The sequence below is a fragment of the Leptodactylus fuscus genome, chromosome 2 (assembly GCF_031893055.1).
Source record: "Leptodactylus fuscus isolate aLepFus1 chromosome 2, aLepFus1.hap2, whole genome shotgun sequence".
Lineage (NCBI taxonomy): Eukaryota > Metazoa > Chordata > Amphibia > Anura > Leptodactylidae > Leptodactylus > Leptodactylus fuscus.
The window spans coordinates 166112246-166126232 of record NC_134266.1 but is presented as its reverse complement, the minus strand read 5'-3'; the positions used below and the strand labels follow the sequence as shown (position 1 = coordinate 166126232).

General features: G+C 39.1%; 1 protein-coding gene across 1 annotated transcript in view; it reads right to left on the bottom strand.

Moving 5' to 3' along the window:
• TMEM47 (transmembrane protein 47) overlaps positions 1-12762 on the bottom strand; it is a 116812-nt gene extending 104050 nt beyond the window's left edge. Inside the window, exon 1 of the mRNA XM_075265089.1 lies at positions 12202-12762. Coding sequence (XP_075121190.1) covers positions 12202-12421 — 220 coding nt within the window. The 5' untranslated portion in view covers positions 12422-12762. The remainder of the gene's footprint in view (positions 1-12201) is intronic.
• Positions 12763-13987: the final 1225 nt, after the last annotated feature.

Genomic DNA, 13987 nt, shown 5'->3' with positions numbered 1-13987 from the left:
CGTAGCGTCGCGTTAACACCGCGTTAACGCCGCGCTATTTAGCGGTGGCGTTGCCCGGCGTTAACGCGGCGTATACGCGGCGTTAACGCGACGCTACGCGGCGTAAACGCGGCGCTATGTGCAAAAAACACACAAAAAACGCCAGCGTTTACTCCGTGTGAATGCAGCCTAAGGCTGAGTTCATATGGAGGAATTTGCCATGGATTTGAGGGCAGATTTCATCCCTGAATCTGGGGCAGATTTCTCCCAGAATATGCTTCCTCTTGTTTTCCATAGGAGGCAGAGATTGCAGCAGAACTTGGAAAAAAGGAAGTGTCAAAAAAGAAGTGTCCTGCTCGATCTTGCCACGGCTCGAGACTCCCTGCTGACTAGGTCCTTTCATCCAAACCTAATCAGCAGCGGGATGCCACGACCGAATGCCGATGCTAGACTGTGGCAAAAATGCCAGTGGCGGAAAATGAAGAGGAATTACTCTTCATTTTTTGCTGTGTGTACATACTCTTAGGTTGTTTCTACTTTTTATTTATTTGATTGTTTGTTTTGTTGTATGTTTTTGAAAAATATTACATATCATATCTAATCTATGTATTGTAAGGTACAGTATGCATAGAAAAAGTTATCCAAAGAAAAATCACAAGCAGGTTATTAATGCAATGGTAGAACCTCATGGAAAATGTAATTAACATACGGTGAGACTGTATGAATGAAAATGCCACTTTAATCCCGGTGTTTAGTTTCCATGTGTATGTCAAGTAACTACAGTATTTAGACACTGCTATGCTCTGCCAAATTTAGAAGTTCACAGGGAATGCTTTAAATAAGGCACATATGCTAACAAAGAAATGCCAAGAACTGCTAGCATGGCCTGAGGAACAGCAAATAGCCTAGTTTTGTTGTTGTTTGAGATTTTTTCCACACCTTCCTAAAACTTTTGCACAGCACTGTACATCATGTTTTCTTTGACACTTTGTGTAGTATTGTGAAAAGAACTAGTGGCTTCTGTAACTAAATAGTAAAAAGCTGAATTATTGGAGTGCTTGTATAAGGCTACTCTCACACTGCATTCTCATTCTGTATATCTGATCCATTATGGGATCGGAAAAATGGACTAAAAATTTAATAGAATGATGGATGCAAACAGAGAACCCTTTATTTGTATCTGTTACCATTCACTGTAATGTTAAAGGGGTTTTCCTATCTCCCTGCTCTAGCAGCTTTGATGTCTCTTCTTTTCACTTCCTATATTCTTCATCAAACAAAGCCACCTCCATTCAGCTTGCTGAACTGGACACTATAGACTTTGCCTTTACCATGAGAGATAATTTATTATGATTACTTGAAATCGAATATAACTACAGAACAAAAAACATACATGCTTACCTCTTCTAGAGAAGAGAGTCAGTGTTATCTTTGTGTTTACATACAGAGATGACAGACATAGGCTTTATAGGGAAACTAAAATTAGCTGGACTCAATACCCTACCAGCAGGGCATTGAGTTCCTACCATTATATTTCAAAATATAAAGAAGACAAGGCTAGCAAGCAGAATGTCAGGACTTTCTTGAGACATTTATAGAGACCATTACAAACAAAAAGTTGAGATGTTCTTTACAGCCAGAATCAGAATCAAAGCAAAGCATTCACTCTTCAGCTAGCCTTATGAATTGATACCTGAATTCTGAGTACTGGCTTTTCCAAAAGTCTATTCAAACAAGGGTAGTGTAAGTGACATTAAAATATAACTTTTATTAGGTATACGCTAAAAGTCAATAAGAATAACTTGAAAAGTCAAGTATATAAAAATAGGGAGTTCTGAAGCAATTACTAGAAAAATTAGTGTGGTGTTTGATAAATTGAAGGTGTAGACCAGACCCACCCAGGCTAATGACTTGATGCACACTCTAGCCTAGATATTTGTTGGATCAGAGTAACACAGGGATATAATAACTCCCAACTACACCATGCCAGCACACTGCCCAATTGCTAGGGCCAATATCATACCAGCCTACCAGCACACCGCCCAATTGCTAGGGCAGACACATACACTAACTGGGATCAGTAAAGGACTGATCAGAACCCTAACTGACCACTGACTTGAGGGCCCACATTAGTCCCCCAGCACTAAGTCTAGCAATCACAAGCAAAAGATTCATACAAGTCACATTGGTGACTCAGTAACACACACAGCAGTCCTACAAGTTTTGTCTAACGCGTTTCATCTGGTATATTCAACCAGTTCATCAGAGGCTAAACGTACCTAAGGACGGAGCGGCAGCGATCCGTCTCCCGTATTAGATAGACAAGCGTGATGCATATAGTTTGCCTGTGGCTATGATGTAAAGCCGCATCGGCAACACAGCCAGCCTGGATAGATAAAGCCGCCCAGGCTCCTCCCTCATCCATGCATCACCGAGGGTGCGCCCAATCACATAGGGCGCATCACGTGACACAGAAACGCCCACGTGGGCGTCCTGAAATCACCTTCCTTTCTATCTGTCCCTAACCTATTGTTATCTTACTAAACCTATCAGGCTGATCAGGAGGGCCAGCTCTGTCCTGGGGAGCCTCCTGGACCCAGTACAGGTGGTGGGTGACAGAAGGATACTGTCTGTGGTGACCTCCATGCGGGAGAACAAATCCCACCCCATGTATGGGACCCTGATGGGACTTGGCAGCACTGTAAGTGACCGTCTGCTTCACCCCAAGTGTGAGAAGGAGCGCTATCGCAAGTTCTTCCTTCCAACCGCGACCAGGCTGTATAATCTACATCAGACCAAGCGAAGATCACTCCGCACAGAGAACTAATGATTATGAATGTCCTCCTTCTTTCTTCTCTGTTCCGGAGCTGCTATGGACTCCTAGTATATCTTTCTCAGCATATGTGTGTCTAATTCTGTAATATATTACTGTGTATTATCCTGTATCTGTAATACTATGCAGCTGAAACATACTGAAATTTCCCCACTGTGGGACTATTAAAGGATTATCTTATAACTAGGGACAGATAGAAGGGAATATGACTACATAGAAGTACAGTTTGTAGTCTGTCACTATGGAGACACATGTCTTCATTAAACCTGGCGTTGAGATGCTGTGGTACAAGAATTGTAGTTTATAGGCCTTAGTAAGGACCAACATATTACTGAATATGCTCATTTGCATATTATAGCCAAAAGAGTCAGAGATTACCCCCCCTGGACTAGTAACAGAGCATGCAAGCCATCACTGGAGAACATACTTCACTATAAAATAAGTTGTCCTACTGTGACAGATCTTTTTTTACTTTAGCTCCTCATAACTATGCACATAACTTTCAAGCAAGTGGTAATGTCATCATTAGTTTATTTTATAGGATTATATCACTGGGACACTGTGCCATGCATACTAAATATCAATTAGCAGTAGCTGAACAGATAAGACATATCATCAGAAGTAACATAAAAAGATAGCATGGGTTAATTAGAAACCAGAATGTAGATAAGGATATTGAAATTATCATCTTTTTGTTCATTCATATGCCTACACTCATACTATACAGTTGAAATAAAGCACTATGCGCTGCCATTTGTAAACGCTTGGGTAGCGATAAACCTAGCATGTAAATGTGTAGTAGTAATGCATATACTGAACTATGATGAGTCCTATGGTGTTCATAGTGTATATAGCAAGGAAAGTATGTCACATCTTTATTGTATTTTTGCATGTGTTTATTCATTATATTATATTATTTACTTTATGCTATTAATAGTGTGCATATCAAGGTGGATTTATAAGGGTGTACACATCATAATGGATTTGTCAAGACTTTCCATGCCGGTCTTGACATCCACTGTGCTGGCAGAATACGTGCCTTACTTATGATAAGGTACATCCACTGTCCATGGGCCTAGTCTGAATTTTTTTGCCAGACTAGGCACAGAGTAGATTTCAATCATCATTTAAAAGCAGAAACTGGTGTAAATAATGATAAATCTGTCTGGGACTATGGCTCCAACCCTCTTGATGTCCCTTCTTCCATGTGCTTTTTCGCAAAGTGGTGAGATTGGTGTAGTAATAACAAATGCGACATTTAAACATGGTGCAGCAAGTAAAAAGAAAGGTTGGGTTGTTCCACCATCTTCTGATATTGGTGCAGCCATGGCCACTGTCTCAGAAATCCTGCGAGACTGATACACTGCCTGAACAAAAACCATGATATCAATCCCTACCTGGCTACACCCACCTGCCCCTGGCCTTGCCCTTTCCCCTCCAGCCACAGGGAAACCATCCAGAATAGGTTTTACATAGAGAAGAGTAGTGATGGTCATTTTTTTTTCCTAGATAGTCATGCATCTTAAAGAGGCTGCAAGTAGATATCATGGCAGGTACCCTGACATTTTTATATGTTCTATTTTATTTTTTGGCCTATTTCCTTTAAAAAGTTGAAACTTTTTGTACACGAGAAAGCTTGCGAAGGGCCATAATAAATCTGTCCAATAGTATTTTGACTATAAAAGTTACATGTTTTTTGTGTTTTTAATGTAACAAATCTATTATTCTGTTGCTGGTTCTGGGATTGTGCACTGTTTTTCAGAATACATTGTAATTCAGTTTAAAATCCCAGATGATCATTCTATGCAAGTGCCATGATCTCAGAGGAGAAGATCCTTCCACAGCAACTGATGAACCAAGACAAGTCTCTGACTATAAACACTCAATGGCATACTTTACCTAAAATCATAGCTACCATCAGCAAAGAGAAGAGGCAAACAGTGTCAATCAAAACCAAAGGAACAAGTTTCTCAGCTGAGCACCTCCACCTGGACCCCAATGATCAAAATTTCTGACATAGTACTCTGACGTGCTTGATGAAACACTTATGCGGTGTTCACACTTGCATTTTGTACCTGTCCGCCCTGATTCCGCCTAAATCCCAGGAAAAACTGCCTGAGGACGGCTTGCCAGCGGTCAGTTTCAATGGATTTTTAAAGCAAACCGCCGTTGTGCGCCATTGTCCGTATACAGCCTCTCTGCCATGAAACTGTTTTTTCTTTACTTGGACACAAAGTCGGACATACAAGACTTTGTGCCTGTTTCACAGCGGAGAGGCTGTATACGGACATCGGCGGTTTGCTTTAAAACCCATTGAAGTGAATAGGTTTTTAAACTGACCGCTGGCAAGCCGTCCCCAAACAGCTTTTCCTGGAATTTAGGCGGAATCACAACAGGTACAAGGCATAAGTGTGAATGCTGCATTATACTTCAAGTGGATTCTCTAGGTCTATAAATACAGGGTTAGAATAAAACTCCAGCAGAAAGGTACAAAGCTCAAAATATAGAATATAATAAAATTCCTTTAATCCAGTATTCAATAATCCATTCCAGAACATGTTTTCAGTACAAACTACAATGTAATATGAAATTTTACAAGACCAAAAGATCAAGCATATCAAGAAAAAAAACCTAAGTTATAATACTATACCACTTTTCTTTTGTGTTAAAGTTTTGTTCTGCGCTTCTCTTCTTGAAGTTTAATAAATAGTTTGGCTACCTGATAATTCATATCATCTGATAACATAGCATCAAAAAAGAGATTCTGACAGACTAGAAGAAAAATGTTTCCTCTATAGCAATTTAGTATATTATTGTGTAGTGTAGTGTAAATAAAAACTAAATGTGATGTTTTTAACAGTGCTTACTCCTACACTGCAGTCAGAACAGCCAGCACATTGCAACAATTGTATATGTATTTATTTTATGATCAGACAATAGTTGACAAGTTGGCAATTTTCTGCCTGGATTTAAAATTCCATTTTATCTGCAAAGGTACACAAGATCCATATATATATATATATATATATATATATATATATATATATATATATATATATATATATATATCTGTTTTTTAACATAGATAATTAGATAGAATATTCATAAGTTTGCCATAATGTCATACCATGCTGCGTTACATATGACAAGACCATATTCAGACAGGTGGCAATCGTATTGCCTTATGTTTCTAGTCAAAACCTCTTTTGTGCTAGGCTATTCAATGTATCACATGACTCATGCCAGACACAGCTCAGAACAGCCTGGCTCTGTCCTCTTGTGTTTATTTTGCCAGGGATAAACTATTTCACAGACCTGTCAGTGTAAAGTGTTACTCACAGAACATACACATTTGCTACAGGGTAAAGGTTTGTTACTGCTCTGTAATCTCACTCTGGAACTTGTGAACACATGAGCAACAGATCAGCCGCCTCCGTGAAATGAAATACAATTTACATCACAGAGAGATTCTGCATAATTCTGAAAAATATATATTATACTGATACTATAAAATAGACAAATACTATACAGAAACAATAGATAGATAACACAAGATAATCCTTTCACCGTGGCTGAAATTTCAGTGTGTTACAGCAGCAGCAAGAATAATACAGATACAGGATAATAACAAGTAATATATTACAGAAGGAGACACACATAAGCTCAGAATAGCAGATAGGAGATAAAATACTAGTCATAGCAGATGAAGAAAAAACAGAAAGAAGACTTCAGGATCATTTAGTTTTCTGTGCGGAGTGATCTTCGCTTAGTCTGATGTAGATTATGTAGCCTGATCGCGGTTGGGAGGAAGGACCTCTGATAGCGCTCCTTCTCACACTTGGGGTGAAGCAGTTAGTCACTTACAGTGCTGCCAAGGTCTTATACATGGGGTGGGATTTATTCTCCAGTTAGATAGATAGACAGACAGATAGATGTGCATTGACCCAATCCTACACCCTTACACCTCACAATGTAGTTAAAGCTAAGGCCCCATGCTACAGGAATGCAGTGTTCTTGACATATACAGTAGCAACTAAGTGAATGAGATTCCCTATGTATTTAATAGGGGACGAAAAAAATGCAGATAAAAATGCAGTGAAAACTCAATGAAGAACACCATGGAAACACAATGCATTTTTGCTGCATTTTTTTGAGCTGTGTTTTGTTATGTGGGGCCTTAGCCTTAAAAAGTAATATAGCAACTATCCCCCAATGTCCTATATTACAAAGATCCTTCAAGGCAGATGGTATCATCAAGGCTGTCAGCTGAGCAGTTGCAGCATGTAGAGAGTTGTGAGTAAACACATCCTTGGGATAAGGGAATTGAAATATCTCGACAATAGGGTAGTTAAGTTATAAATGTTAAGAAGAATTGACATGGAGTATAGGAGAAACATAAAGCATGTCTGGTCATATAGGTGAAAATCTTAAATGTTAATGTGAGCCACCTGCACCATGCAAAGGTAATATTTTACTCACCATTCACCATACTTGTTTGGGCAGACAACTCCACTATAGTGACTACAGTATTACATGGATGTCCACTCATGTACAATAACATGTGGATGGGCCAAATTCACCATAGCAGTAACCATTCCTACAAAGTGGCTTATACAGGAGAGACTCCACTCTATGTGACCATATCATAAAACATATGACCTGATTTTTTCTTTATATCACCACTCATAGCATAACTTTCTATTTTTTGTTTCAATTGCCCAACTTTCAAGATATCTGTTTGCTTTCTCTAAAAAAAAGTAGTTGAGGGGATATCGTCACTCCATAGGGAGAGACCACCAATTAGGTGTGTGGAGTCTTATTAAGCCATGAGCGCTCCACTGTGCAAAGGAACATGGGAAGAATATGCAAATCTGACTTCTATGATGTAATTAGGAAGCCAGTGCCTCAGGCATGCACACCAATAGAGAAATATATATATATATATATATATATATATATATATATATATATATATATATATATATATTTACATAGATAGATAGATAGATAGATAGATAGATAGATAGACAGATACATAGATAGATAGATCAACTGCAGATCTCTTTCTGGTGCTGATATTTTGTTACTAAGCATCTGTGTAGTCTGACTAGCTCACAAATAATTCTGACAGCACTGTGAATTTTCTAGACATATTAGTTACGGGAATAATGGAATTTGTACAGCATATAGAATAAATAGATACATAGATAGACGGGTAGATGGATAAATAACAGACTGGATAGATAGACAGAACAACGGAGGTAAGGCAATGTGTGATGTGTTTGTCGAGGGGTGAAGACCAGCCTTGCTATAGTAGACTCTTGGGTTCTTTTCTTTAACTTTTTTGAACTCTTACTATTTTTAGTGAACCACTAGCTGGGAATCTGAATTGCTAAACTGACATAAATGAACAATGTTTGTGAGACACTGCATTATTAATTTCATGTTATCATTCAAGCTTAAGGCACATCCTCTTAAACTGCATGTTAACTATGACAATATTAACCAGCAAACATGATGAGTTTTCTGAGCCATGTAATATACCCTGAGAGAATATCGGTGTCATTACAGATGTAGCAGGACTGACTTTGTCAATGTATTCATTTATTTCCAGTGGACCTGTCTGCTTTCCTTTCATGTCTGTTTTGGTAAATACTTTTATTCCTTGTGAAATCGCAATTCCATTTATATAATGGGGAACTCTCGCTAATACAGATATCTCAGAAGTGGTGTAAGGTCTTCTTTCATTTGTCATTTTACACATGGTAACAAACATGGTATGTATTACACATAAAACTGATATTCATTAAAAATTAAATCTAGAAGATTGTGATGAATTTCTGAAAACTATAAAAAATAAAGCTTGAGACATGCCCAGTTTTACTTTTGCCATGTATCACCATTGTGGCTCTATGCCGCCACTCCTATATGTTGTACATATATAGTTCTACAGTACTCTGGACAGTCATGGCAAGGCACTGCTTCCCCCCATGATACAACAGTTCAGTACTGTAGTGAGGATCAAAACTAACCCTATACTTAATATGTTATCATTTTCTGTTGTAAAGGATTTTCTAACATTTTTACACAATTTGTGGCCTTAGCCTTACAGGGATTGTATCAGGAAGACAATCCAAGCCAAGGGTTACACTCTCTAACTCCTAGTGATCACCTTTTATCAACGGGAGACATGGCCAGTGACAGGACATACATTCCCAAATGAATGGCCATCTATATAATGCATGGAGACACCAAACATTTCATATGAATAGGCATAGGTGTGGTGAGACAACCACTTTAACCTATAATATATCCATCTACTTGTCTACCTACCTATCTTCCTCTCTCATCATCTGTCTCATCATTACCTTTTTATGTGTATATTTTTTATTCTTCTAGCTAACTACTTATTTTTATTTATTTTTAATTTATGCTACATATCTATCAGCTAATCTGTATCTTTTATTCTTTTTTGTTACATAGTGTTACAATGCGTTACATAGTTTTACTTTGTGTTAGATTCTGTTACATACTTCCCATTTTCTTACATAGTGTTAGATTCTGATACATAGTGTTAGATTGTGTTACATAGTGCTAGACTGTGTTACATAGTGTTAGATTGTGTTACATAGTGTTAGATTCTTTTACCTGTATCTTTTATTCTGAGCTTGCTATATGTAACCCTGGCCCTACATTTCTACAACCTATGCTATATACTATACTTATACAACCTGTACTATAGATAGATAGATAGATAGATAGATAGATAGATAGATAGATAGATAGATAGATATGCAATAAATATGTTTCTCTATAGACACATTTTAATTCTAATATATTCGGCACGTACTGCATATTTGAAATGTTTACTTAGAACCAGTATTCCATTAGATTTTTTTTTACAGAGCAGCCACAGGAATCTGCCTTCACATAACTGGTTCAGGACATTATTCCACAGCATACCAAATGGGAAAACAACTTGCACAAAACACCACTCGAAAGGCTTCAATTACTGTATGAGAACTTGAATGGAATCCAGCTAACAAATATGTGAACGTTCTCAAAGCTACCACATGAGGAGCTTTGGTTAAGTAAGAAAGGAAATGCACAGTGGTAACCATAGTAAGGACAGTGCTGGGATTGGTATGTCTCTAGATGTATGATTCCATTTTCATCTTCAGATTAACCATAATCATTCTTTCTTTGGAAAGTTACACTGAGCACATTTTCTATAGTGCTGCAATTTTCTTTCTCATATCATTAGGTTAAAATGGAGCTGAAAGGGGGCATGACAACCCCACAACTGCCCCTTTATGCACCCTTAGAAAGCCACAGATGTCAGACATAAAGGGTCTGTTCAGGCATAATTATTCATTTACTCAAGAAATAGCTGGTGAAACCTAGGCTTGTCTAATGACCTTGAAATGTCCAATATTTTTCTTAGCCAAAAAAATGAAGCTCCTTATGTAAACTTCCACAAAGTGAACGAAAAAAGGATAAGGACAAATATACAGGGGTGTGGATAAAATCACATCTGTTTCTTATTTGTGACTTAAGTGTGTGAAAAAGAAGCACTTTCTATATTGTGTAGCAATTCCTTTGTATGCCAGCACAAAAAGCAGACAGCTGACATGAATTGAGCCCATAGAAATAGCATGAGGCACCTTGTATTATCCACAACAAGCTTTGTCACGGCCTCTCAACTTATTCACATACAGTCTTAAGCACACAATCCCACAAACATGCCTGTGAAAAAATGCAGCTGCTAACAAATGCAAATACTTTTTTTAAGACCTTTCTCATCAGAAGTAGAGAGAAAATGTGTCTAGAGACCGTGGACATTATAGCAGAAAGTCAGTGACCCCGGACAATAGATGGCATTTGATAAGGCGACTTCCTATGATACATTTGTCTATAGTTAGAATCCATAAACAAGTAAATGTGATTGACAAAGCTGAAAATTCTCTGACTCAGAAATCTAATATTTGTGTCCACAATGATTCAAGTACCAAATGCAGAGTCAATTTCTGAAAATATAGATTAACTCTAAAAGAACTGGACAGCAAATACTGTAGTGCAATAACTACCTGTGAGAAACATGGCAATGGGATTGGCAGGGTTAACATTGTGAAACATGGTGATGGCATTGTCAGCAGTAATTCAGAAGGAAGACAGTTGGATAACATAAAATAATATAATATATAGTTATTTCTGCATTTTGCTGAACATAATAAACATATTGCATATTATGAGCCTTCTATAAAAACTAATGATGCAGAAGGAACCCATGCCAATGTAGAAAGCAGAGATAACCCTTGGAGTGAATGTTTAGCTGATAGATGAATCCAGCACTAATGGCAGCCTGATAGTGCTTTGGTTATATGCAGGTTTCATGTATAATGCATTTGCTTTACTATTATTACAAGCAAGCACTTTTGTTATTTTACCATTACAATTCCATTCATCATACTGTATGTGAGAGGAGTGGGCTCATTCACTGAGGGACATGCTGTATATGGCTGATGATTCATCTCATCTAAATAAGAATTTAAGGGAGAACACTGCAATAATACTGTTAATACCACTATCTGGATTATATGGAATAGTGTACCAAAAATATACATTACAGCTGCAAAAATGCTGCTTCCCAATACATCCAGGTAAGTGATATTTATCATGGGCATGAAATAAACAGTTGTGCGGGAGCTGATACATAAAGAAGATTGCAGCCTAGTCAGATATATGGATAGCAAGCATGGGATGGTGTATCAATGGGAATGATGGAGATTATATATGGAGGCATGTGACATAGATAGAGATTATGGGAATTTGGCAATTTCCTCACCCCGAAACTTATATTTCAGGAATAGCATGGTTAGGACTTTAAAGGTCGTGTCAATTCATATGTAGACACATAATACACCCTGACACTGCTAGATGTCAGCATGTAATATGTGGTATAAGAGTAATATAAACACAGCACATAATTCACTGAGTAAAGGACATTGCCTGACACCAACTCAGGAATACCACACTTTATATATATATATATATATATATATATATATATATATATATATATATATATATATATATGGAATTAGACATGGTCTAGAAGTTTCTCCAGTGTATACAATACACTGTATCCTTATTATCAGTCTGTGTCAGCTACAGATATCACACAGCTCCTATAGCATGTAATAACCTAAGGTCCTATCCCAATAACACTCTGTCTAAAGTGAATTGTGATATGCAGAAGAGTAAGATGAGACCTCAGACGAGCATGGTGAAGTATGGCAAGTGTCAGCAGAAGGCAGGCAGATGCTGCCAGTGTATCTCTGCTGGGATGTTAGCTGCTGTGGAGATAGGTAACTGAAGAAGTCTCTCACCGCTCTGCAGGGTTGTATCGCACTTCCAGTCGTTGCCTAGTTTCTTACAAGACTCCCATAGGGACAGGTAGTACTGATTGTCCGCCGTCACCCAGGCTGGGCTCAGAACGGCTCCGATATCAAGACACAGGGCCAGGAAGATGCACACAAGTCCCACCAGCTTGAGAGGGGTGAGCACCGAGGAGCGGACCTCCTCCATCCCGCTGGCAGATGAAGCCATGCTCCCCTCCCAGGATCAGCAGACAGGCTCTGAGAAGAAGCTAGGGATGCAGGGCAGGGGACACACTGGTGTCTGATGCCGAGACAACTGACAGGAAAGTGAGAGGAGCAGCAGAGCAGGTGGAGCAGCTTATTTGATGCCTTGTGAAGGAGCTGGAGCTGTTCTCTGCCTCCTTCCCTTGTGTCTCCCACTTGTTTCCCTTGACTCAGATGCTTCTAGCTGCTCCTTGCTCCAGGACACAAGAGAACTGTTACCCAGTGACCTCCGTCTTTGCATAACTCCCTCCCTCCTTCCTCTTCTTTCTTTGCCTTTTTCTTCTCTGCTCGGTCTCTCCTTCTCCTCCTGCTGGCTGCAAAGAGGGCACCGGCCAAGCTGCTGACGTCACTGGCTGCTCCAGAGGAGGGACAGGCAGGGGAGCATGGTGACAATGAGAGGCATGTACATGGTGGAGAGCAAGGTCTATGTTTGGGATTTTACTTCTGACATCTGGATCATGTGTGTGCACAGACTGCAGCTGCGTTATTATTACCGCCTCCCTCCACTCTCCTCTCTTCTCCTTCTACTGAGAGCTATAGAATGGAAAGTTTACACATTGGATTCACTGTGAGGCTTGAGGTTGTCATCTAACAAGACAGAAACATAATAAAAGCCTCACACACACTTTCTGGAGTGTCGTTGTGTTGGGTTTTCTTTCTTAAAGGTGATGCTATTTTTTGCATGCTTTCCCTATGTCTAGGTGTTACCTGTAGTTTATTTCACCAACAATGCTTCCAAGCTGTAAAGTGTGTGCAGTATTTTCTGCACTAAAAATATGTTGGTTTATTATTTCAATGTTTTGTGCGCCCATCCAAAAAAAATTCCTTCATTGTTTTTTGTACTGACATTATTTATTTTTCTTACATATATAGTGCCATCTGTATGTCTTTGGAGTGCGGAAGAAAAACGGAGTACCCAGAGGAAGTGCACACAAACACGGGGAGGACGTACAAACGTTTTGCTGATGTTGCCCTTGCAAGATTCAAACTAGTGGCGTAACTAAAGTCTTGTGGGCCCCAGTGCAGTCTTTTGTCCGGGTCCCCCTACCTCATCCCTACTGTGAATTCTTGATAGTGATGGTTACGGGTACTAAGGAGTTTAATCAGACTTAGTGTGCTCAGGGTAATCTGTGGGTCTCCTTGGTTTATGGGCGAGATGGAAGCTGCAATTTCAATACTGATGCCAATGCTTATGGGCCCCCTAAGGCCCCTGGGCCCCGGTGCGACTGCACCCTCTGCACCCCCTCAAGTTACGCCGCTGATTCAAACCCAGTACTCCAGGCTGTAGTGCTAACCACTGAGCCACCATCCTGCCCATACACTGTGACAGTGTTGCAAAATTAATGACATTGTATTAATATAATCAATTGATTGTTGCATTATAAATGTTACACTTAAATGGGTTTTGCCATTACACACACTTATGCCCTATCTACAGGGTGGTCTAAACGCTCAGACTGACAGCAATTAGAACAGGGATCCAAAAGGCCCCCTGAATCTTCCAATATTTGCCATTGCTCATGAACATCTG